The sequence below is a fragment of the Canis lupus genome, chromosome 9 (assembly GCF_003254725.2).
Source record: "Canis lupus dingo isolate Sandy chromosome 9, ASM325472v2, whole genome shotgun sequence".
Classification (NCBI taxonomy): domain Eukaryota; kingdom Metazoa; phylum Chordata; class Mammalia; order Carnivora; family Canidae; genus Canis; species Canis lupus.
Genome location: NC_064251.1, coordinates 46,274,933 through 46,299,502, shown reverse-complemented (window position 1 = coordinate 46,299,502; position 24,570 = coordinate 46,274,933). Strand labels below are relative to the sequence as shown.

Sequence of the window (24,570 nt, the reverse complement as noted above, 5' to 3'; positions counted from 1 at the left end):
TTTCCTGAGAAAGAATACATGAACTGGGGCCTGGAGGATGAAGAAGAGTCAGAATTTTTAGATCTGGAGTAAGAAGGATTTCAAGTAGAGACAACAAATAGAAGATCCTGATGCAGAAAAAAACTTCAGTGTTCTAAAGGACTTAAAAGGAAGGCAGTGGATGGCAGGGTAGTATGGCAGAGGGGGGGTGGGGGGGTGGCAGTGCTAATCATCTGGAGAAGGAGGCAGGTGCCAGAGTTTGGAGGGTCTTAAAGGCTTGGTGAAATCACAGGATTTTGTTCAAAGGGCAATGAGAAGCCACTGAAGGGTTTTAAACAAGGGACTGGTGAATGGTTTACATGCTATGTGGTGGGGGTTGGACAGAGGCAGGAAGGAAAGAGCCAGCTGGGAAGGGTGCTATAGTCTAGGTGAGAAATGGGGCAGGTCTGAAGCAGGTGGCCAGCTGTAGTGGGAAGAAGTAAAGTGACGGGATTTATAGGAAGATAGGACCTGCAGGACTCACACTGATGGACCGGATGTGGATAATGTAGAAAGAATCAAGGATTACTCTTTGGTTTCAGTTTGAAAAGCCACTGAATTACTCCCTTAAACTAAGTAGGGAAGACAAGAGAAGGAACAAGTTTGACAGACCGGTGTGTGTAGCGGTGGTGGGATCAGAAATCAAGAGATCTATTTCAATAGGCTAGGGGTGCACAGCCTCCTTGATGTCCAGTGGGGATATCAACCTGGACATCTAAGCCTGGAGCATGGAGGAAAGGTGCAGGCTAGAGATTTAAATTTAGAAGTCAAAAATAAATAAGCAAGCAAGTAAGTAAGTCATCAGCTTATAGATGATGCTGAAGTCTGTAGGACTAGAAATCACCCAGCAAGACAGTATAGACAACAAAAAAGAGAAAACTACACAGGTTGAGCCCTTAGTCACTCCAATGGTCAGAAGTCTAGAAGAAAAGAAAAAGGGAGAAAAGATGTGGCCTCCTTGTTGCAGCAGCGACATGAGAGAAAATGAGGGACTGTGGTGTCAGACGCCAAACAAGAGTTGGAAGAAGGAGGAAAAGATATTATGTCTTAAGCTCTTGAAAATTTGTGTAAATCAGGGGCACCTGGGTGGCTCAGTTGGTTAAGCGTCCAACTCTTGATTTCGGTTCAGATCATGATCCTGGGTTGTGAGATCAAGTTCTGTGTCAGGCTCTGGGCTCAGCACGGAGGCTGCCTGTCCCTCTCCTTTGTTCCTACCACCTGCTTGCCTGTGCTCTTTCTCTCTCTCTGAAATATTCAAATATATAAATAAAGTCTAAAAACAGAAAAAAAAAACATACACAACATTTATGTAAATTAGGATAGAGAATTGTCACTGCATTTGACAACAGGGAAGTTGCTGATGACTTCATGAGAGCAGTTTGAGTGGGGTCAAGGGGATGGGAGTGCACAGCGATGATACCATCAAGTGGAGATGAGTGTAGGGCAGAGGCCAGCATACAGTGTGGCCTGTGGGCCACATCCAGTGTGCCACCTGTGTTTATAAATAATGATTGGAACACACCAATCCCATTCATTTAGGTATTATATATGGCTACCTTCACCACACAACAGCAGGTAAAGTCTAAAGTACTTCCTATCTGGCCCTTAGCAGGAAAAGTCCGTTGACCTCCCGTGTAGATTATTTTTTTCAGAAAGTGTTTGCTATGAGAAGAAAAATGGGGCAATAGAAGGAGTGAAGGGAGGACGTTTTGAAGATAAGCAATGCCTGCATGTGGCTAATGTGGGAATAATTCAACAGAAGAGAATTGATTTGGGAGGCTAGGGGGATGGTGGTAATGAGACAATTATAGAAGAGAAGGACTTTTTCACAATGTTATTAGATTGTTTAGTGTATAAGTATTAGCTCTTGGGATGCCTGGGTGGTTCAGTTAATTGTGCATCCAACTTGGTCCTGGCTCAGGTCATGATCTCAAGGTATGGGATCAAGCCCTCATGTCAGGATCTGTGTTGGGCTGAGCATGGAGCCTACTTGGGATTCTCTCTCTTCTCCCTCTTCTCCTCCCCTCTGCTCACACACATGCACGTGCTCTCTCTCAAAAAAATAAAAATAAAATAAAATAAAATAAAAAAATAAACAGTATTAGCTCTCAAACAGGGCTGTAAGTCTCCTTTAGAGCATAGACCAAGGGCATGACCAGCATTCTTATATCCCCTATAGTTCAGGCAATCACCCATTTTGGTTGCCAGAAGGACAGGTCCAGTTTAGGACTACTGTCTCGGTATAATTATTAATAGCTCCTTCTCACTCTGAAAAGGGACTCTGGTGATTGACCATACAGTTACATCACCTACAGCATCTAGCCAAAGCTAGAGTACGGCTGGAACTTGACAAATACTTGCCAACTGATTAAAACTATCACAGGGCATTTCTCAGAAGAGTAGCAGTGCTGAGACCATTGCCATGAGTGAGGTGTGTTGACTGGTGGCCCTGCCTTTCTCTAACCTCAGGCATACCTATCAGCAGTGGTTCAAAAATACAGTATCCTGCTTTCTGTAATTGTTATCTATTTGGCTAACATGGAGTCTCATGCCCATGATACTGAAAGGGGTTGGTAAATTCTTTTTTTTTTTTTAAGATTTTACTTATTTATTCATGAGAGAGAGAGAGAGAGAGAGAGAAAGAGAGAGAGGCAGAGGCACAGGCAGAGGGAGAAGCAGGCTCCATGCAGGGAGCCCGATGTGGGACTCGATCCCGGGTCTCCAGGATCACACCCTGGGCTGAAGGCGGCACTACACCGCTGAGCCACCCGGGCTGCCTGAGGTTGGTAAATTCTAAACCCTTTGGAGTCTTCTAAAAAAAAAAAAAGTCAGGTCATGGGGTAAAAAAAGTACTACCTGAAAGGCAATCGCCCACCAGAAAGGACTGACTTTTTGGAGTGCAGTTTGCACCAAATTCTTTGATGTTATTGGTCATGTCATGCATAGTGATGCTTTGATGGGATCATAAGCACCATCTTCTAGCCAAATACCCTAAGACACATGACATTCAGCTAAGAAAGGCAGAAAGGACCAAGTTCTATATTCAGATGTAAGGTCTGAAGAAGTGTGCATGATCCCTTCTCAGGGAGTTTCTACCTGAAGTCCTTATTCTCAATCTGGCATCCTACTAGATCCATCTCTGCCAAAGGTACCACGTTTTTCTTCCAGCAAACAAATAAGACTCACACAATCTTACATTTCACAGTCTTAAAGAAAGATAAATTGTTTGCCAGATTTTTTTTTTCAGATTGGAATACTTCTGCCTGTTATAACAATGTACCAAAGTTGAGGAAATTTAACACAATTCATTTTCCAGAGTCAAAAGGGTTCTTCAGAAGCCTCATTCCATTAAGCAAGTCCATTCTCAACACACACCCCAATGTTTGATATCTAATCTCTACTAATCAATTACCCAGGAAGAAGAGTGTTTTGTAATTTGGAAGAATCATTAAAAACTTACAAAAGGTTAAGATTTTATTTTTAACTAATACTAAAATACTTTTACTACCTGGCTAATGAGAAAATGTGCTGAAAGAAAGATTCTGGCACTGTCCCTAGACACTCTTTAAAATAAATGTGGCTACTTTCCCATTCCAAGCTGTATGAGGATTAAAAACAGAAGTATCACCCAAAAATATCTGCTTTCAATCTACCCTTACCAGAATTTCTAGACTGAGCACAGGAGTGTGGCTAAGCCTGCATTCAAGGGTGTTAGTTCTCTTTAGACACTCTAATTCTACAACTGGGAGAGGCAAAGCAACCCACTGAGCTAGCTTAGAAGACTAAGTGAACCAATTAGGCTATCTCTGGTTTTTTGTGTACCATTAACTGTAACCATTATTCTTAATTTTCCTTGCTTCCTGAAGTAGACCCTGAATAGAATACCAAAGGCCCATTAGGTCACGAGCACAGAAAATAAGCAGCATGGAACCTGGCACCACAGACTCTACTGCCTTTTTCTTTTATCTTTTAAATTTTTCTCTCCAGAACTATTATTTGCCACCTGTGTATACAGAGGAGATCTGAGTGAATGGAAATGTGGAAATGCTTTAAGAAATTAATATCCCTTTTGGCTCTTAGATTCATGTAATTTTGTAGTTTGCTCTATTAGAGAATTATATCACCTTTATCCTGTGAGTCCACAGGCAGCCTTTAAGAGATGTGAGACTGAGGGATGCCTGGGTGGCTCAGTGGATGAGCATCTGCCTTTGGCCCAAGGCGTGATCCTGGGGTCCCAGAATCAAGTCTCACATTGGGCTCCGTGCATGGAGCCTGCTTCTCTCTCTGCCTATGTCTCTGCCTCTCTCAATATCTCTCTCTCTGTATGTTTCTCATGAATAAATAAATAAAATCTTAAAAAAAAAAGAGAGAAAGAGAGAGATGAGACTAAGATCCCATTTGTCACCACTGCAGAAAGGAGGAAAAGGTTAATTATTTTCAGAAGAACTGGTATGGCTTTATGTTCCTCGAAAAAATAAGGTGCTAATATTCAAGGTTCCTGGGAAGAAAATTGTGTTTTCCCACTATTCTGTTATCATTTCTGTTGTCCAACTTTATGTTCGTCTGCCAGTTCCTTTCCTATTGTTTGGAAAAGGAATGCATCATATTAGTAAAAAAGCAAGGGTTTTTTGAACCAGCAGCCTGGGATTTGAGTGTTGGCCTTGCCACTTACTGTGTGATCTCTATCAAGCCACTTTACATCTAGGAGGCAGGGGCTCACCATTTCTAGAACAGGAGCTCCTACCTCAAAGACATTTTTTTTTCAAAAACATTTTGTTAGGAAGGAATACACAACTTATTCGTGAACACCTCTGGAACTATTAACCCAGTTCTCTCCTTCTGGGAATCTTTCTCTCATCGTGTTCTTAGAGAGTCTGCTGTCTCAGAAGCAGGCCTGGTCCAAGCTGGGCCAAAGAGTTTTCTTGTGACTTTCCAGAATAAATTGGCAAAAAGAGGTCATCTCTCTCTGGTGGGAGCCCAAGATGAGAAGCTTAGTTAGAGAGCAGCAAGTTTCCCCAGTAAGGGGAGGAAGCTGGTCTCCACATAGGGATGACAAAGCCAATACAGGCAGACAGACAAATACAGAAAACTTTGGAGCATTATTCCAATCCTGAGCTTGAACTGTTTGACAAGCTCAGCTGACACTACTCTTCCACAGTCTAACTTCACCTTCTTCAAAACAAGACACAAGTGCCTTTCAAATAATCCCCCTTTTGGCCTAAGCCTGCTTGAACTGGGATTTTGTTTTCTGCATCTGAGAAAGTTCTGACAGAGGATGCAGCTCATAAAAAGGGGCTCACTAGGGCAGCTCAGCAGTTTAGCGCCGCCTTCAGCTCGGTGTGATCCTGGAGACCTGAGATCGAGTCCCATGTCCAGCTCCCTGCATGGAGCCTGCTTCTCCCTCTGCCTGTGTCTCTGCCTGTGTCTCTCTCCTCTCTGTGTTTCTCATGAATACATAAATAAAATCTTTAAAAAAGGGGGAGGGCTCACTAAATGGCCATTATTAATACTATTCCCAGATCTCCCCAATGGAGTATGATACTTCATGTGTGACTATTCCTTCAATAGCCAAATGTTGTCGACCACCCTTTAGAGTTTGTAAGTAAGCTGTTTAAGTTCAACATCTACAGGCATACGCAGAAGAATGGCTCACGGATCAGGAAAACTATACCTTTGAACTACACTGTAATTGAGACATTGTCCAGGAAAAAAAAAAGTTTCAATCTTTTGTTCACTTTTTCAATAAAATAAGCCTATTATATATACTATGCTAGATACTTAAAAGAAAAGATCATTAGATGTAGACATGTCTTTAAAGAGTTTGTAAGGAGCACATGAAAAAATGCTCCACAGCACTTACCATCGGGGAAATACAAATCAAAGTTACAATGAAATACCACCTCATACCAGTGAGAATGGCAAAAATTAACAAGACAGGAAACAACAAATGTTGGAGAGGATGTGAAGAAAGGGAAACCCTCTTGCACTGTTGGTGGGAATGCCAACTGGTACAGCCACTCTGGAAAAGAGTGTGGAGGTTCCTCAAGAAGTTAAAAATAGAGCTACCCTATGACCCAGCAATTGCACTACTGGGTATTTACCCCAAAGATACTTATGTAGTATGTAGTATGTAATGCCAGAACACCTGCACCCCATTGTTCATAGCAGCAATGTCCACAATAGCCAAACTGTGGAAGGAGCCACGATGTCCTTCGACAGATGAATAAAGAAGATACTACACAGACATATAGTATATATATCTATAAATAGACATAAAGTATATATATACTATATATATAGTATAAAAAAAAGAGAGAGGAGACTGAGATCCCATTTGTCACCACTGCAGAAAGGAGGAAAAGGTTAATTATTTTCAGAAAAAAAAAAAATATATATAATGGATATTACTCAGCCATCAGAAAAGACGAATACCCGCCATTTGCTTCGACGTGGATAGAACTGGAGAGGTTTTTTTTTTTTTAAAGATTTTATTTATTTATTCATGAGAGACAGAGAGAGAGGCAGAGACACAGGCAGAGGGAGAAGCAGGCCCAATGCAGGGAGCCCGACGTGAGACTCGATCCCCGGTCTCCAGGATCAGCCCTGGGCCAAAGGCGGCGCTAAACCGCTGAGCCACCCAGGCTGCCCTAGAACTGGAGAGTATTATGCTGAATGAAATAAGGCAATCGGAGAAGGGCAATCATCATATGGTTTCACTCATATGCAGAATATAAGAAATAGTGAAAGGGATTATAGGGAAAGGGGGGGAACCGAGTAGGAAAAATCAGAGAGGGAGACAAACCATGAGAGACTCCTAACTCTGGGAAACAAAGGGTTGTGGAAGATGGGGTGACTGGGTGATGTGCACTAAGGAGGACATTTGATGGGATGAGCACTGGGTGTATATGTTGGCAAACTGAATTTAAATGAAAACATATAATAAAAAAATGGAAGAGTTTGTAAGGAATACATGTAAGAAACAGAAATAACTGTAAGATAATAACACAAAGAGAGTAAGAGTGAAGAATGCCAGAATCACTTGGAAACCACTAGACATCTATCAGAGGTAGAAAGCTAAGGGTAAGTATCCCTCATTAATGGAATGTCCCTTGTTTTTGAGTCTGTCTGCCACCTGGCATCATGAAGAGCTGTTGCTATGGAAAAAGGGCATCCTCAGCTGGAGGAGAGATGCTTTAAGAAGCCTCAACAATAATAACAACGCAGCCCATTCCCCATAATGGCGCCAAACAGCAGCAGAGACTACAAGAATCTCACAGCTATGGATGGCTGCATGTGTACAGTTTCCCTGTAGAACACTGGGTACCTTCTCAGTCTGGCAGTCATTGTCAAATGCCAGATGGCCACCCATGAGATGAGAATCACTGGTGTTAACAATAATTCCTCCAGTGCTCATTCAGAAACCTTAAGTACAAAGGGGGTTTATTTAAAGCACAGATTTTTTTTTTAAATTTTTATTTACTTATGATAGTCACACAGAGAGAGAGGCAGAGACACAGGCAGAGGGAGAAGCAGGCTCCATGTACCGGGAGCCCGACGTGGGATTTGATCCCGGGTCTCCAGGATCGCGCCCTGGGCCAAAGGCAGACGCCAAACCGCTGCGCCACCCAGGGATCCCTAAAGCACAGATTTTTTTCCAAGTTTGTGAACCAAAAGAATGTAAAGGGCAAAAGGAATAATTCTCACCTTCTTTGTTAAAATGCTCTGTTCCACCTAAGTCACTTTTATTTATAATTTCTGCAAACCACATTCACTGAAAACATGAACCAAAGAGTTCATTTTTATTGTTTTTAGGAGACAAGCCAGAAGTTAAAATCACAAGATGAGACTGGGACACAAATTCAGCAGTGCCCAAACAAGACTAAACATTTACATTTTAAAGTTCTGCTTATATCTGTTATCACCCATAACTTAAAATACATTTGCCCTGAAATAGCTGGGAGTGATAAATGCATTCGAGCAGAGCTCCCTCTGCACAAATGTAACCCTGGGGGATGAGTGCGTCGAAAGCAAGAAAGCAATAACCCCAAATGGCAACAAAAAGGAAGTGTTTAAACAAAAATCTCAGCTGAATAAAAGCTAAATAAAAGGTACAGAAATTCAAGATTTTAGGAAATAGGGCAAACTTCAAGGTACAATTTGTCAAAGTTTAACAAAGGATTGTTTCCCACAAACAGCTAGGACTCCCTGGTTGCCTATATGGCCTAATTCACATCTTCGTGAAGATCAAGTAATATTTACAACAACATTTCGTAGAATGTAAGATAAACATACTTACGTTGTAATGAAACATTAGCATTATAGATCCAGACAAATGACTCAAAACGTACCTTCCGCCAAAGCAACTCAAACATGTCTTTGCTTACAGTGAATCAATCAAGAAAGACATATTAGTCTTGTGACAGTACATTCTTCATTCCAGAGATCTGGGTAACTACAGGGCTGAAATGTTTTGGAACCTAACCACAAAATGCTAATCCAGTCACCAGAAATCTCCAAAGATCAGACTCTCCAACTAGTCCATGAAGAAAAAGCATGTAGCACTTGGTCTACCATAAATGATATTACCATATGAGTAACAGTTGGCTATCTGTCCCCACTATCCTTAGGAGATTGAGAACAAGAAAAGTTCAAAAGTATGACAAGTAGACAAATTTACCTGTCAGTAAGTACATCTCCAGAAGAAATGTCCCCCTTCTGGTTGGAGGTCATTGTGAGAGTCCCACTCATATAGTTTGCCTAACATCTGTATTCTAGGTATCACATACAATACCTAGAGATGAACACAGCATCTGTTCAGACTTTACAATGTAACATGGAAACAAGAGTCAGAAATCCTGGCCTGTGAGCCAATACATGAAGGGAGGTAAGTTTCTTATATGTTTTAATCCCGATGACTGTAGAACACCAAACCAAAGCAGATTACAAAATACCATTATCTCTAGTTTGCAAAATTAATCTCCTTCTAGAGGAGACCTCAGAGTCCAAATTACAGGAAAGGAAATTTTATAGCTATATTACAGACTTACAAGGATTTATAAATGGAAAGGATGACAGGGCAACCACAGCACTGAACTCATGCTGTTCTAAATTTCTGTATTTCCATGTATGAAAAAAGGAAGAGGAAAAAGGAGGTCAAGTTCTTACATGAAGACAGAGTTTCAAATTTCCATCCATTGTTTAAACATATCTGAATGACTTATTGTGTCAAGGACCTGGAACCCAGAAAGCTTTGCTCTGTCAGCAATTTTTCTCATGTGCAACCTCAAAGTAAGGATAGAATTTTCCTTCCCAAATCACTAACTACTAGCAGTCAAAGCAAGAGCAACCTGGGTAACAGCCAGAGCAGCTACAGTAGTGATGAACAGCATTTTCCTCTTTAGATGTAGAGACTCCAGTTTAAACTTGTGACTGCCTTTAACATGGAAACAAGCAGATGGCAAAAGTTATACTTGACCTTCTTGCTTGGCTCCTGAAGACTGCCAATTTATATGGAGATGGCTCAGAATAATAATAAACTTCAGTGTTCCTTCCTGGCACACCATTTTCCAAAACCATTTTCAGTAGTCATGTTGCATACAAGTGGGACTTGATGTGTTTCTAAGGGGAGGGAAGAAAGAGTCCAACTGCTAGACTTGCTAGCTCAAAGAAATCATCTGGGAGGTTTTCCTGGTTGGAGGGGACAGCATCACTGCTAGTAGGTCCTGAACACAAAAATTTATGTGACCCTAAAGCTAGCCTGAAACATATAGCCTATATGGATTAAATGAAGAGAAAATAATATATGCTTGTCTAGTGGAAAAATAAATCTATTAAAGTTCAGAACAACATGGGGAAAATGTTTCCAAAGGGATTAGATATTGAAATGATTAAAAATTATCATATGATTCAGCAATTCAATGCGTAGGTATATACTAAAAGTAATTGAGAGGAGGAACTCAAACAGATACTTGTATGTCAATGTTCACTGCAGCACTGTTCATAACATCCAAAAGGTGGAAATAACCCGAGCGCCCATGAACAGATACACAAAATGTGGTATATGCAATATTATTCATGTTGCAAAAAAGGAATGAAGTTTAATATGAATGAAAATCCCTGATTAAAATGCCAGAATTCAACAATACATTAAAAGTACATAGTGATGCAGCAGGTAGGATTAAATATTAAGAAACAAAACCAAAAAGCTAAGATAATTGATGAGATAGAAAAGCCATATGATCATATCAGTAGAAGCTGAAAAGTCGTGATAAATTTCAATATCTGTTTTCTGGCAAACATTGCTTAGTGAACCAAGGTCATGAGGCTAACTCCTTAACAGCCACAGAATCTGGAAACAAGTAAATGTCACAATTTGTGTCTCTTTGCTTAATTCACTGGTATTATCCTCAAAGCCTAGAATAGTAACCTACACACAAATACACTAATCAGAGTCACTGTCATTAAAATCGTTAAAGAAAAAATTGCCTGAGATCACTACTTATTTAACACTGAAATACTACCCAGAGCATTTCTAAAGCTTTTTATCTCAGGGTCCCTTCATATTCTTAGAAATTAGTGAGGGCCCCAAACAGATTTTGTTTTTGTGGATTGTACCTACTGATATATATATACCATATTGGAAATTAATGCTGAGAAGCTTAAAAACCATTTATCTATTAATCCATTTAAAGATAACAAGCTCATTATGTGTTAACATAAATACCATTTTTATGAAAAATAACTCTATTCCCCCCAAACAAAACAAATTTTTTGAAAACAGTGGCACTGTTTCTGTGCCTTTGTAATTATCTTCAGTGTCTACTCCAAAAGAGGGTAGCTGGACTCTCATGTATGCTTCTGTATTGACTCTGCTGTGGTATGCTGTTGTGGTTGAAAAATATGATGAAATCCTGGCATCACACAGATGAGTAGTTAGAAAAGAAAGAAATACTTCAATACCTTTTTCAGGTGCTTGTTGATAATCTTGAAACTATATTAAAACTTGAGAAGCGGTAGATTCTTTTTTTTTTAAGATTTTATTTATTTATTTGGATGAGAGGAGAGAGAGCATGAACAGGAGGAGAGGCAGATGTAGAGGCAGACTTCCTCGCTGACAGGAAGCCGGACGTGGGGTTCGATCCCAGGATCCAGGGTTCATGACCTGGGCTGAAGGCAGACGCTTAACTGACTGAGCTACCCAGGCATCCCTGAAAAGTGGTAGATTCTTAAAGATTAGCTGCAATGTGGAATCTAAAATCTTATTAATGAACTTATCATAATACTTTAAAAGCCACTGGTCAGCTGTGTTTTTGCCTAGGATATAGAAAGCCGGAAAAAGCATTGCTCTTCTACTAACGATGAGAAAAAAATAAACTGAAAAATCATAACTTTTCTTGAACCCATCAGAGAGCTGCAGGCAACCAAATCTCCTGAAATCCAAGGAGAGATAGGCTCCCCATGGAGAGTAGGGGACACCCAGGGACCACCTCCTACATAGCAGAGCTATTCAAGCAGACAAGAAGGAATCAACTAAAACTTCTAACAAATTACTAGTGGCTAAGCGCTGGGCTAGTGCATCAGTTGGTACTGGGAGCTGCGTGCACAGAGCAGTTTGCAGCCACTCTCAGGCTCTTTCCCAAGAGCTCTGCTGTGTGCTTATGAGAAAAACTGCAGAGCGGGAAACTGGAAAGAGCCTCCTCTCGTGGTGCAAAGACGGTGGAGGAGATTAGTGGGCACTGGAGGAAAGGTGTGAAGCCCTGAGAACCACTGCTCAAATTCATCTCTCAGAAGCCTTAAACCCCGGGGGTGAGGGGCAACCCTGGCCAACGTATGACGCACGTCTTAAGGACAAGACAAGAGAAGAGCCTCTGGCACCTCTGATGAAACAGCAGATATGGGATCCCTGGGTGGCGCAGCGGTTTGGCGCCTGCCTTTGGCCCAGGGCGCGATCCTGGAGACCCGGGATCGAATCCCACATCGGGCTCCCGGTGCATGGAGCCTGCTTCTCCCTCTGCCTGTGTCTCTGCGCCTCTCTCTCTCTGTGTGACTATCATAAATAATAAATAAAAAAAATTAAAAATAAATAAATCTTTAAAAAAAAAAAAAAAAAAGAAACAGCAGATATTCTGGGCCACAGGGAAGCTGTGTGGCAATTTTCATTCAGACAACGGCACTGTGAGGGACAACAGGGAGGCTTTCAGAGCAAGTAAACCTACAGTTGCTTTGAAGCAAGGCAAGTTGGGATGGAAAGGAGTGGAGCTGATGGAGAAGCCCCAGGAACATGACGAATGCCCGGCCACAGAGCATTAGGATATTCCAGTGGGTGACATCATAATCCACAGCAGCAGATTGGCCATTTTGCTAAGCACACTGAGCCCCACCACCTTCAAGTAAGTATGACTATCTTCTTACCACAGATGAAGAACCTGAGGCTCAGAGCAGCTAAGTAACTTGTCCAAAATCATACCCAGTGGCAGAGCCAAGATTTCAATTCAAAGCTCAAGTTTTTTCACTTGACCCAGGCTGACATCCAATGTTATATCTGTGACGATGTCCAATTGTCCTAATCCTTAGAGGGGATATACAAATAAATGCTCAGGCCTCCCCTGTCCATAGAGGAGAGAGAAGACAGCTAGTGAAATTCCTTACAGGATATCTGAAAATCGGAGATTTTATTTCCTTTTTTTAAAGATTTTATTTTTTCATGAGAGGCAGAGGGAGAAGCAGGCTCCCCATGGAGCAGGGAGTCTGACATGGGGCTTGATCTCAGGACTCTGTGATCATGACCTGAGCCAAAGGCAGTTGCTTAACTAACTGAGCCACCCAGGCATCCCATAATCAGAGACTTTTAGAAGACAAGTGGCAACGGGGTTCTAATATGCAGCGGACAAGTTACTCTGCCAAAAAGTGTTATTTAGGCCCATGTGCAAGAAACAGGATGAAGCAATCAATAAGACTGACCCAGTCATTACAAGTCCTTGCCTCAACTATAGTCAGTCATGCCCCACAAGTAGGCTCCACAAGTCATGTTCAGATTCAACTTGTCAAATAATGGCAAACCGACTTTGACCTCTGTGCCAGAGGTCTGAAATCCTCATTGGGGAATGGTGGGGAGGTTCAATCAAAACCAGGGACCCTGGGACACCTGGGTGGCTGAGTGGTTGGGTGTTTGCCTTTCACTCAGGGCGTGATCCCCGAGTCCCAGGACTGAGTCCCACATCTGGCCTCCTGCATGGAGCTTGTTTCTCCCTCTGCCTGTGTCTCTGCCTCCCTTTGTGTGTATTTCTCATGAATAAATAAAATCTTAAGAAAAAAAAAAAAAAACCAGGGACCCTGTTCCCTACGAAAGTCTGTAGGAAAGGCACAAGCCCTGAGCCCCCTCATAACCTGACTCTGGCACTACCCCTCAAGTGGTCATAGCACTTCTTGCACTCTCTGGTCATTTAAGGTCTTGGCGATTCCTAAAGTGGAGTGTTGTCTGGGGACGCTTTGAAAAATAAAATTAAAAAAAGGTAAAAGAGGGATCCCTGGGTGGCGCAGCAGTTTAGCGCCTGCCTTTGGCCCAGGGCGCGATCCTGGAGACCCGGGATCAAGTCCCACATCGGTCTCCCGGTGCATGGAGCCTGCTTCTCCCTCTGCCTATGTCTCTGCCTCTCTCTCTCTCTCTCTCTGTGATTATCATAAATAAATAAATAAATAAAATAAAATAAAATAAAATGAAATAAAGGTAAAAGAAACAAAAAAATGCCTAACCATTCTTGGTCACTAATGGAAAAAATTTGAGCATATGCTTTTAAAGCTCAATTGCTTTAGATTTAGTATGTTTCAGCAGGAGGAAGCAAGAGACAGTACCTCCTCCCCTTTCTTTGCAAAGTATTTATAGTCTCTTTAATATTAATGCCTTATTTTCTTCCATCAATGGGCTTCATTTTCCTCCCAAAGAGAGGATGAGAATAAATTTGATGTGATGGAGGGGAAAAATTCAAACCATCCTGCTAGAGAACTGACAAATACAAATTCATAACCCTACATGATGAAGATCAATGTTATTTTTTTTAATAGATTTTATTTATTTATTCATGAGAGACAGAGACAGAGACACAGGCAGAAGGAGAAGCAGGCTCCATGCAGGGAGCCCGATGTGGGACTCAATCCCAGGTCTCCAGGATCATGCCCTGGACTGAGGGTGGCGCTAACCCGCTGAGCCACCTGGGCTGCCCAAAGATCACTGTTATACTGTGAACTCCCACCTTTTACCTAGTTCAGGGTGTTGGGGAGCACAGTTATTTTTGTTCTAACGCCTAAATTAGATGATAAGCTAATTTTGAGGATGAAAGCATAGAACACTTTCTCTTTGGAAGGCAACAAGCTTTACTGATTGAGTTAATAAATCTTTATATCTCCAGGAAAAGAGACGGCAAGTATGATTAGTCCCCTTTTCTGAGGAAAATGGAGACATGGAAAATTTAAGAAACATGGTGCTGGACAGATACCAAGGACAGGGAGATAATCTTTGTTTTCTGGGCCTGGCACTTTTTACCAAAATGAGGATAAGGAAGAGAAGAAAAAAGCCTCTCATAATACACCACATGGCTCTGAACCCATCCTGTTCAACCTTTTCGCCTACAATGTGAAAGAAGACATAGAAGGCATGCCTGACAAGTCTGCTAATGATAAAATGGGGAGGTCATCAAGATTCCAAAAGGCCTCAACTGAGACAATCAAGCAAAACTAGCAAGATAAAACTGGGGGGAGAACAGAAATTCCAGCATTTGATCTCAAAAGAATCTCTTAAACAAACAGAGGAGGAAAAAGTTGAAAAGCAGTTCATATGAAAAAAGACCTGGGCAGATGTTGCAAACTGTTGGCACGGATATGTTTTGATTGGCCTTAGCAGTATTTGTGAAAAACCCTAAGCCAACATCTAAAAATTTGGAGAGTCACATAAAAATCCGGATTTCCGGCTTCTCTTGAAAAACTGATAGATCTGGCATCTCCGGATCTGCATTCAGACATGACAACAGTTGGCTGGAACTGGGTTGCGCTGTCCCCTTTAGACAGGGCATTCACTTGCCCACTGGATACATGCATATGTAGATGCACACTAGCCTGCTGAAACCATTTAGGTCACTTTCTTAGCTCTGTGGGCATCTGTTTGGAACTCCTGACCTGAGGATTTCAGAGAACTGCCAACTTAGCAGAAGCCAACATCGTGATACAGCTGCCAAAAATTTCACCCAGTCCAAGGTAATGGAAGAACACTGTCTGAACCAGTGGTCCTTAACTTTTGAAGAGTCATGGACTCTTTAGAGAATTTAGAAAAATCAATGAGTATTTTCTAAAAAAAAAAAAAAAAAAAAAAAAAAAAGTCTATTCATACAAAAATGAGTCATTAACTTCAGGAATTATAATAATGAGGGATGCCTGGGTGGCTCAGTGGTTGAGCGTCTACCTTCAGTTCAGGGCGTGATCTCAGGGTCCTGGGATTGAGTCCCGCATCCGGCTCCCTACAGGGAGCCTGCTTCTCCCTCTGCCGTATCTCTGCCTCTCTGTGTTTCTCATGAATAAATAAATAAAATATTTTTAAAAAAGAATTATAATAATGAATTTCAGTCCCCCTGAGCCCCTTGTTCCCATGTGAATGAACAGCCCCCATGTACAACAAGGAGGTAAATGTCCCACTCTACATCCAACACAGTAGGTCTACTCCTGGTAGAGTAGATTTTAAGAATCTACTTAAATGATGGTGGTGACAAACTACAAGATGTCACCATTTTAAGAATTTTAAGAATGATGGTGACAAACTACAAGGCAACCAGGATGATAAAGGGTCTGGAAATCAGATCATAAAGCTGAAGAAACTAAGAATGGCTAGCCTAGAAAAAGGAACACTAAGAAAGGAACATAATATCCATTTAAAATTTTAGAAACTATAATAAGGAAAAGGAATTAGGCTTACACTCATCCAGCTGGCAGAAGGAAGAGCAATGAGAAGTTACAATGAGGTCTATTTTACTATTTCAGTTCAGTCTAAGAAAGAAGTTTCTTACAATTAAAGCTGTTCAAAACTGGAAGACACTGAGACTGTCCTGCAGAACAACAAAATAGCAAGCTGCCCGTAACTGTGACTGTCCGAACAGAAGCAGGTCAATGAAACGTCAGAGATGTCATAGAAAGGATTCTTGAAGGGACGCCTGGATGGCTCAGCGGTTGAGTGTCTGCCTTTGGCTCAGGGCATGGTCCTGGGATCTAGTCCCACATCAGGCTTCCGGCGAGGAGCCTACTTCTCCCTCTGCCTGTGTCCCAGCCTCTCTCTGTGTATCGCTCATGAATAAATAAATAAAATCTTAAAAAAAGAAAAGAAAAGATTCTTGAACTGGGTGCAACATTGTACTACAGATACTTGATGCAAGAGTTAACACTGTAGCCAAGCTCCACTCCAGAGACAGAAGCCCAGTAGCTCATCCTCTTGGTGTTTCTCAGTGAGCTTACTGGGAATTGGTCAAGCTTTGGCCACTCTGACATTTCACATGTCAGCTTTTTCTTTTTCCAACCCACTCCTCTATTCACCTCTTTCTACTCACAGTCAAGCCGTCTGTTTTAATTCTCAGGAAGCTACGTAAGGTTCATAGCATATCAGATCATGTATTAGTTGAATTGACTCATCCACAAAGTTTGAAACATGTGGGCATTTAATTAAAGCTTTTGCCTGATGATTTCAGCAGAAGAAAATGGGGAGAATTCTGTGCTGTATTAACTTTGTATGAGCATCACAGTCTGGTTAGAAGAGGTCACAGACTAAATCAGTTCAAGTCTGCCACGTAGGAGGTGGTCAACAATCAGAGGCTCTCCAAAACGCAGAGCAGAGTGCTAACCGGGCAGCTAGTATTTCAGAAATCTCAAAAACCTAAACAAGGTGCCTTATGGGGTCTTTAATTTCTAAATCATTGCCTCCTCAGAAATACTTTTGTAGTGAGAAACACTGTTTTTCAAAAAGTTCTGCTAAAAATACCTTTTAAGACACCACGAATGGGAAGTAAACATTCCTCCCTTATTTACAGATTATAAGTTAGCACATCAGTTCTGGTTGAATACAATCAAGATGAAATTTATAAAACGAAAATTTCCTTTGGTCCATAATTATGTTCTCCTCCTGAGTGCTCCTCAGAAGATTAGGAAACAAGTTCTGAAGGCAGACTTTTACTCTATTCCAAGGAAGAGGGGAATCTGGGGCCTCTTGACCTATAAAACTCAGTATTTTGGAACATCCATAACTCTCCCAAGTCTGCCAGTCAAATAAGAGTCTCTCTTCAGCAAACCATCAGCCAGCCAGGGCTGGACAGCAAGACTTTTACCCCAGGAGTTGACAAGGAGGGGACCCAAAAGCTCCCTGGGAAAAAAAAAATCTCTACTTCAGCTTGCATTACAAACTGCTGGAAAAGACAGATGGAGGGGATGACAGGAAAAGCAATTATTTCTACTGGGCTTCCTTTCTGTCTGGATTCTAAGGAGACGAACACAAAATTCCACCACAGATTGAAATGCTATCTAAACATTCTTAAATATGTGGTCTTGCTCTCTGAAATATGACCTGCCCTGCTGCAGCAACCTGTAACCTATTAATATGTGAAGGTGGGGAAGCCCGACATTCCCACAGGCTGTCTAATTTGGGGCCCGACTCTCCAATACCGCTAGTTTGTGACCACAGGTTAAAACAAACAACGAACTAAAAGATACATAGCTACATATCATGACCCAACAAAAAGTCCTGACAAATCATTCACATCATTTTCACATTCTGGGAATTTTAAAAACCTGAGACTCTTCTATGTATTTTCATGAGCCATGGTAAGTGTAAGCTGAATCACACAAAATAGTTGTGCTATTATTTCAAATGGCAGTCATTTGGAACTAGTCACACACAAATCAAGCTCTCAACAGCTATATGGGGACATATGCTAATCAAATTGATGTTTTATGGTAAAAGGTTTTTGTTTATTTACAATAAATAAAGTTTGACACAGATCAAATATTCAATACAGCTGAATAAAATGTTACTGTGCATGAACTATGTGTTGAGATGAATACAAAGATGAGGAAGATTCAGTTCTTGCCTCAAGGAACTTATAAGCCAGTCAAAGGGACAAGATGTGTGCACTAGTAAGTCAAAGGAGACCACAAAACCCAAATGGAAAGTATAAGCATGGGCCTGGGATTTTGTGGGCAGAAAGGACATACATCTGAGAGATATCAGGATGAATCTGCTCATCTGTAGAACAAGAATTGTGGACCAGGTGAGTTCCAAGTCCCTTCTAGGTCTAAAATTCTGATTCTTTTTGTATATCCAGGTGAGCTAAACAGAAAATTTCATAGAGGAAGTAGTATTTGAGCTAGGCCTTAGGTAAGATTTTGAGGTGAAGTTACTGTAAGAAAAAAAGGAGAGAGAGCATTTCAGGCAAAAAGAAGTACATGGGTTCAGAAAGCACAGGGCATGCTTCTAGAGTACTAAGTCTGCTGTTTGGATTGATCTTAGCAGGAAGCAAAATTGCAAAGGCAGACTGAGGCCTTGAATGCCAAGCAAAGGAATTTGTATTTAATTCAGTAGACAGAGGCCACTGAGGTTTCTAAGGAGGTAGATGACAGGGCCAGACACAAAGAAGGTAAGCTAAAGGGCAGAAGGGGGCTGGAGTGTTTGCAGGCTACCTTGTTCCTCTTTATTACCTGCAAGGGCCCCATGTACACAGGCCTCACCTGTGAAGTGATGCTTCACGGGAGAAACCTGAATGACAAAAACAAAGCAATAAGAATTAAGATCCAGGCAGGGATCAGGAAATTGGGTCAGCTCTAGAAAACTAATATACAGAAAACTATACAGAAATACTGGCAATAACAAGGAAGAAGGTAGACACAAACAGGACAATGGAAGACAATTATTAGGATGAAAAGGATGTCATACAATGTAGGCAAAAACAGAGACATAGATAAAACTAAAAATGTAAGAAAAAAGAGACTCATAATACCTGTAAGCTACTAGCAGAGGAGGCAGGAGTATGAGAGATTAGGACATTTGTACATAGGCTGACACCTCCCATCCCCTGCAAATTTGGACAGCACAATGTATATTTTAAGAAATGAGCTGTACTACAAAATGTCAAAGAGGACAATTAACAGAACTGAGGCTACTACTGCCTGAGTCCGTACTGAAAAGGCAGAACAGATACCACACGAGAGGAAAGCTACGAAAGGTGTCTTTGGCACCTCTGTTGTAACAGCAATTTCTGAAATACGGCGCCTAAACAGAATAGAATCCAAATAAAAAGGAAAATGGTTAGCAGAGAATATCTGGCCCTCAGTCATGCAAGAATCCCTCCACCCCAGACACTCTTTTCTCCCTTTGTTCCCTTAGGGGGATCTAACCTCCTAAGTTAGATCCAAAAAGAACTACAAAACTGGGATCCCTGGGTGGCGCAGCGGTTTAGCGCCTGCCTTTGGCCCAGGGCGCGATCCTGGAGACCCGGAATCGAATCCCACGTTGGGCTCCCGGTACATGGAGCCTGCTTCTCCCTCTGCCTATGTCTCTGCCTCTCTCTCTCTCTCTCTCTGTCTCTCCTCTCTCTGTGTGACTATCATAAAAAAAAAAAAAAAAAAGGAACTACAAAACTTTGAAATGAATGTATGTTTGCCGCTGAGGAGAAAGACCAGGAAACGTTGGCTTTCTCACTTGGGCCTGGGTGCGCTGTGCTACCATACACTCCTGGTTCCACGGACGCTGAGTGAGAGCTCACTGCTGGTCTGGGCAGCCTACTTCTGGTATTAGTAGGACAGGTCATGAACATTTCCTACTGCGTGTGGAGCACATCAGCAAGAAAGTGCTCTCCACAAGCAGGAAGATCAACACTTTGGATCATGAAGAAATCAGGAGAGTGTGATTAACATGGACGAATAAGTCACTTACTTGCCTGCCATCCTGCCCCACGTTTGTTTGACCTCTTACAACAGTTCGAATATTGTCATCCAGTCTCCTAGTGAAAAAGGTAAATGTTAAGAATCATTAAAACAATCTCCATTCTAGGGTGACCCAAAGAAAAAAAGATACCCATCAACTTCTGCAGGTTGCACCCACTTGTCCGGAAAACGAAACAAGTTTGAATGACAGAAGGAAGATGGAGACCTCAGACCCTAGCTGAGGCAGCAACAGTAGTGTAAGAAGCCAAGCCCAGCAGAGACTGATGAGTGGTCTTTGTTTTTTTAAAAAGGCTATTATTACTTAATATTCAGAGCTGTCCAAATGGGCCAAGGTAAAGTTTAGTATTTCGCAATGGAGAAAACCAGGAATGATGTTGCTGGAACTTTATGGGAACAAGTCAGCGAATTCAAATTATCCCCCATGAAACCCTCAATAATGTCCTCAGAAATCTTAAAGAGCTAAGAAGCCAGAGTGCTATATGAAATCAGTGCTTCACCCCCTGGGCCCTGATTGGGCAAGCTGTGTGGGGCATGGGTCTGTGATCTCAGGCTCCAACAGGGACCATTCAGTGGCACCTCTGCCAGAGAAATTTAGATCAATTTCATTTTTCATTTAAAGAATCTTTTAAATGTATGTTGAGAGAAAGCTGAAAATAACCTGTTTGTGATGATTTGGAGATCATTAGGGAATTCCCATTTTCTGGGCAAATCCTGGACAACTTAGTAGTCTCCACTAGAACTGCTATAGCTGAAGTCCACTAAAACAACAAGAGGCCCTAACTAAACAATAAATTCATGGCAAAGGTCTTCACTGAAAGACCCAAAGCTGGTAAGGGAAAAAGAAATAATCTCCTGATTCAAAATGAAGGCTTCTCCCCATCAAAGCCAACCAAAAATGGGGACGCCTGGGTGGCTCAGTGGTTGAGCATCTGCCTTCGCCTCAGGGCATGATCCCAGGATCCCAGATGGAGTCCCATATCGGGCTCCCTGCAGGGAGCCTGCTTCTCTTTCTGCTTATGTCTCTGCCTCTTTTGGTGTCTTAAATGAATAAATAAATAAATACTTAAAAAAAAAAGAATTGGGATCCCTGGGTGGCGCAGCGGTTTGGCGCCTGCCTTTGGCCCAGGGCGCGATCCTGGAGACCCAGGATCGAATCCCACGTCAGGCTCCCGGTGCATGGAGCCTGCTTCTCCCTCTGCCTGTGTCTCTGCCTCTCTCTCTCTCACTGTGTGCCTATCATAAATAAATAAAAAACTTAAAAAAAAATAAAAAAATAAAAAAAGAATCAACCAAAATGAAAAAAAAAAAAACAAAAACAACCAACAACTATATTTGAAGTAATGACACCAACCATTATAATATTAATTACAGTGAACAGACATTGACCACCTGGACAGCCATATGCCAAAACTGGAAATCCAGCCACACTACTGGGCAGGAAGGACACTTGATGTTTAACTCTGACAAGTGCACCCTAGATTAATCACAATATTTAATCTTGGGTCACCACAAATGCCAACCAGCAGATCTGACCATACTGTTAGCTGTTGTGTTGGCCAAGGGATACATGTATATGCCCATCCTTGTATCTAAGCCTTAGAGGTACAAAAAATGGTAAATCTGCTAAGGAATTAAAACCATTAAAAATACAATAGAAATGCTTTTGCCCTCTTTTATAATCAACCATTTTGAATAGCCTGCTAAAGCTTCCTTTCCTTTTCATAAATGATTGAAGACTGACCAAAGAATTGAATTCTTTGCCATGAGGTTTATAATGAAATCCACATAAAAGGATTATTTAAAAAAAAAACTGTCATAAACAGCAAACTTGATATTTTGGTGTTCTAACAGATAAATGTGATCCAGAACATGATAAACTAAATCAACAGTATATTTTTCATTAATTATTAATAATCTTATGGTGTTACTTACCTTATTTTCAGTCTAATTTTGTTCACGACTTCATCTATGTTTGCCAGAGACTACAGTAAAGAAGAAAAGTGACAGCTATTATTTCACTTTCTAGAATTCCTCTTTTATAGGGAAATGAGCTATCAAGGCTATTTGACATCTCAAAAAATGTAATCATAGCGTGATACAATTTTATTTTAAAAAGTATAAGGATGCCTGGGTGGTTCAGTTCATTAAGCATCCACCTCTTGATTTCAGCTCAGGTCATGATTTAATAAGGGTCATGAGATCCAGCCCCACATCTGTACTCTGCATTTGTGGCTCAATTGTTTTACTGGAACACAGTCACGCCCACTCATTTACATATTATCCACAGCTCCCTTTGAGGTACAAATGCAAAGTTGAAAAGTTGCAATGAGACAGAATGGTTCACAATGCCTAAGTTATTTACTATCCAGCCCTTTATAGAAAGTTCTCTGACCTCTGGTATATAGGATTGTGACAAATTCACACAACAAAATACATCAACAAAAATGAATGATTACAACACACAAAAATAGGAATAAATCTTACTAACATAATATTACACCAAAGAAACCAAGACACAAGAGTGTATATTGTATGACTCCATTTATATAGTTCAAAAATGAATGAGACTATTCTCTCATGTTAGAAGCCAGCAGGATAGTGGTTATCTCTGACGAAGAGAGTTAACTGTGAGGAGGCAAGAAGGGTCCATCTAAAGAGAGGGACACCTGGGTGGCTCAGTCAGTTAAGGGTCTGTCTGCCTTCAGCTCAATCATCATCATAGGGCCATGGGATTGAGCTCCACATTGAGCTCCCTGCTCAGGGGAGTCTTCTTCTCCCTCTGCCTGCCCCCAGTTGTGCTCATGCTTTCTCTCTCTGTCTCTCAAATAAATAAATCTTTAAAATCTCAAAAAAAAAAAAAAAAAAAAAAAAGACAATGACAAAAACATGGACTATATTCAACCTGAGCCGGCAGAAAATGCGAGGAAATGGTGCCCCCTAGTGGAATAGAGATTGTATAATTTTATAGCACCATTTTAACTCAAGTAGTCAAAATATAATTTTTTAACTCCTCTTTCCCTTTCCCTTCACAGATATTTTACCTGACAAAGAAGCAGGGGAGATGCAAGAGGAATTGTGCTTATAAACTGCTATCAGCAACTTATGGTGGCAGGGGGAGGAGGAGGCCAGAAGCCTGCCAAGAACCAGGTCACAAGTGTTTGAGATGTCAGACCAGACCATCTCCATTCCGTCTACTGTTCTGCCAAAGCCAATGATTATTCAGAATTTTCAGAAATCCAGACTGAGATGAAGATGAATCTCAGAAAAAAAGAAGTTATTTTAATTGAGGAATCAGCTGTCAAGTCACTCTGAAATCAGCCTGGGTATAAATGTTAAACAGGAGCAGAGTCTGTCAGAGAACCTAGATTTGGCACAGCTCTGCCACTACAAACCTGCTATATGTACAGGGGGCAAGCTGTTTAGCTTTTCTGAAGTTATATTTCCTCATGTGTAAATAGGACATAACAGTTCCTACCCTATCTCTGCTGGAACCCATTCCTTTAAATATATATATATATTTTTTGGTATTTTAAATCAATTATTTAAAAAATATTAACATTTGGAGAATCTGGGTGAACGGTAGTGAATTTGTTGTATTATTCTTATATGTTTTCCTAAAATGCATTATTATACCAAAATTTTAAAATAGTAATCTATTTGAAATTGGTAAAACAGGGTCATGACCAAAAATTCAAATAGTGCAAAAGGATAAACAGCGAAAAGCAAGGCTGCTTCTCCCTGTCCTGCCCGTCTCCCTTAATCCTTTCTCCACAGAGGCAATGGCTCTGAGCTGGTTTCTTTTGTACCTTCCCAGAAAGTCTATGTATTTAAAGCATATCCATAACTTATGTCCCCTTCTTTACATGATGCACATTGTCTTGCATCATATTTTTTTTCCTTAACCAAATAACTTGGAGGTCATTCCACAACAGTAAATATAGATTTGGATGATACAGTAACCAATTCTTAAATTTAATACTCCTTAAACATTAAGGTCTTGCTTAAATCATAACAATTTTTCTTTTTTTATAACAATTTTTTTAAGAAGAATAATTCAAAATATTTATGCCTTCTGATGTTCAACTGCATTTAAGGGAGCAATAACCTGGAAATGACCTAAATGGCCAAAGTAGAACAGTTAAAATAAATCAGGCCACATTTACTCAAGGGACTTTTATGCCACTAAAGACGCTGGGCAGGGAGGGTCAGAAAAAACAAAGGTGGCTTATGCCAGCATGCTAATAAAAGGAAAACACTGAAAAATATCAAGTAAAAATATCAGGCCCATGAATGCAGCTACTAAAAGACCAGAAATGTCCTAAATTATCATGCTTGACCACATGCTAGCTGAACCAATGGGTGACCACTTTACCTTTATCTTCTAGATTTTCTGTTGGGGAAGCAAAAGGGAAAGGGTACTAACATTTAATGTAGATCTATTATGCAACACTCTTCTAGAGGGTTCTATAGACATTATTTCCCTTAAGTAGGCATGCCATTTTCCTCTTCAGTGGGAAAAATGGAAATTTAGGCTTTGAAAGGACAGATGTTTTGTCCAAGGTCCTATATGTAATGTTTAGCACAGAT

General features: G+C 41.0%; 1 protein-coding gene and 2 long non-coding RNA genes across 8 annotated transcripts in view; 1 reads left to right on the top strand and 2 right to left on the bottom strand.

Annotated features, from left to right (window-relative positions):
• The window catches only part of VPS53 (VPS53 subunit of GARP complex), a 143,690-nt gene that overhangs the window by 110,901 nt on the left and 8,219 nt on the right, over window positions 1–24,570 (bottom strand). For 2 of the 6 annotated variants that reach the window (XM_049114259.1, XM_025476197.3), the window contains exons 3-4: window positions 21,916–21,965; window positions 19,973–20,039 (exon numbers count right to left, since the gene is read on the bottom strand). The exons of 1 other annotated variant lie outside the window; for it this stretch is intronic. In XM_049114259.1, coding sequence (XP_048970216.1) covers window positions 19,973–20,039; window positions 21,916–21,965 — 117 coding nt within the window. Of the gene's footprint in view, window positions 1–15,976; window positions 15,998–18,738; window positions 18,797–19,972; window positions 20,040–21,915; window positions 21,966–24,570 lie in introns of those variants that run through there. 3 more of the 6 variants (XM_025476199.3, XM_049114260.1, XM_035721582.2) reach the window with 3 other exon arrangements.
• Window positions 7,786–14,151, bottom strand: LOC125755760 (uncharacterized). The gene is made up of 2 exons (XR_007413051.1): window positions 12,234–14,151; window positions 7,786–11,225 (listed from the first exon to the last, which is right to left on the bottom strand). It is a non-coding gene; the product is annotated as an uncharacterized LOC125755760 (long non-coding RNA).
• On the top strand, window positions 12,345–23,517 carry LOC125755759 (uncharacterized). Its single transcript, XR_007413050.1, has 2 exons — window positions 12,345–12,407; window positions 23,016–23,517. It is a non-coding gene; the product is annotated as an uncharacterized LOC125755759 (long non-coding RNA).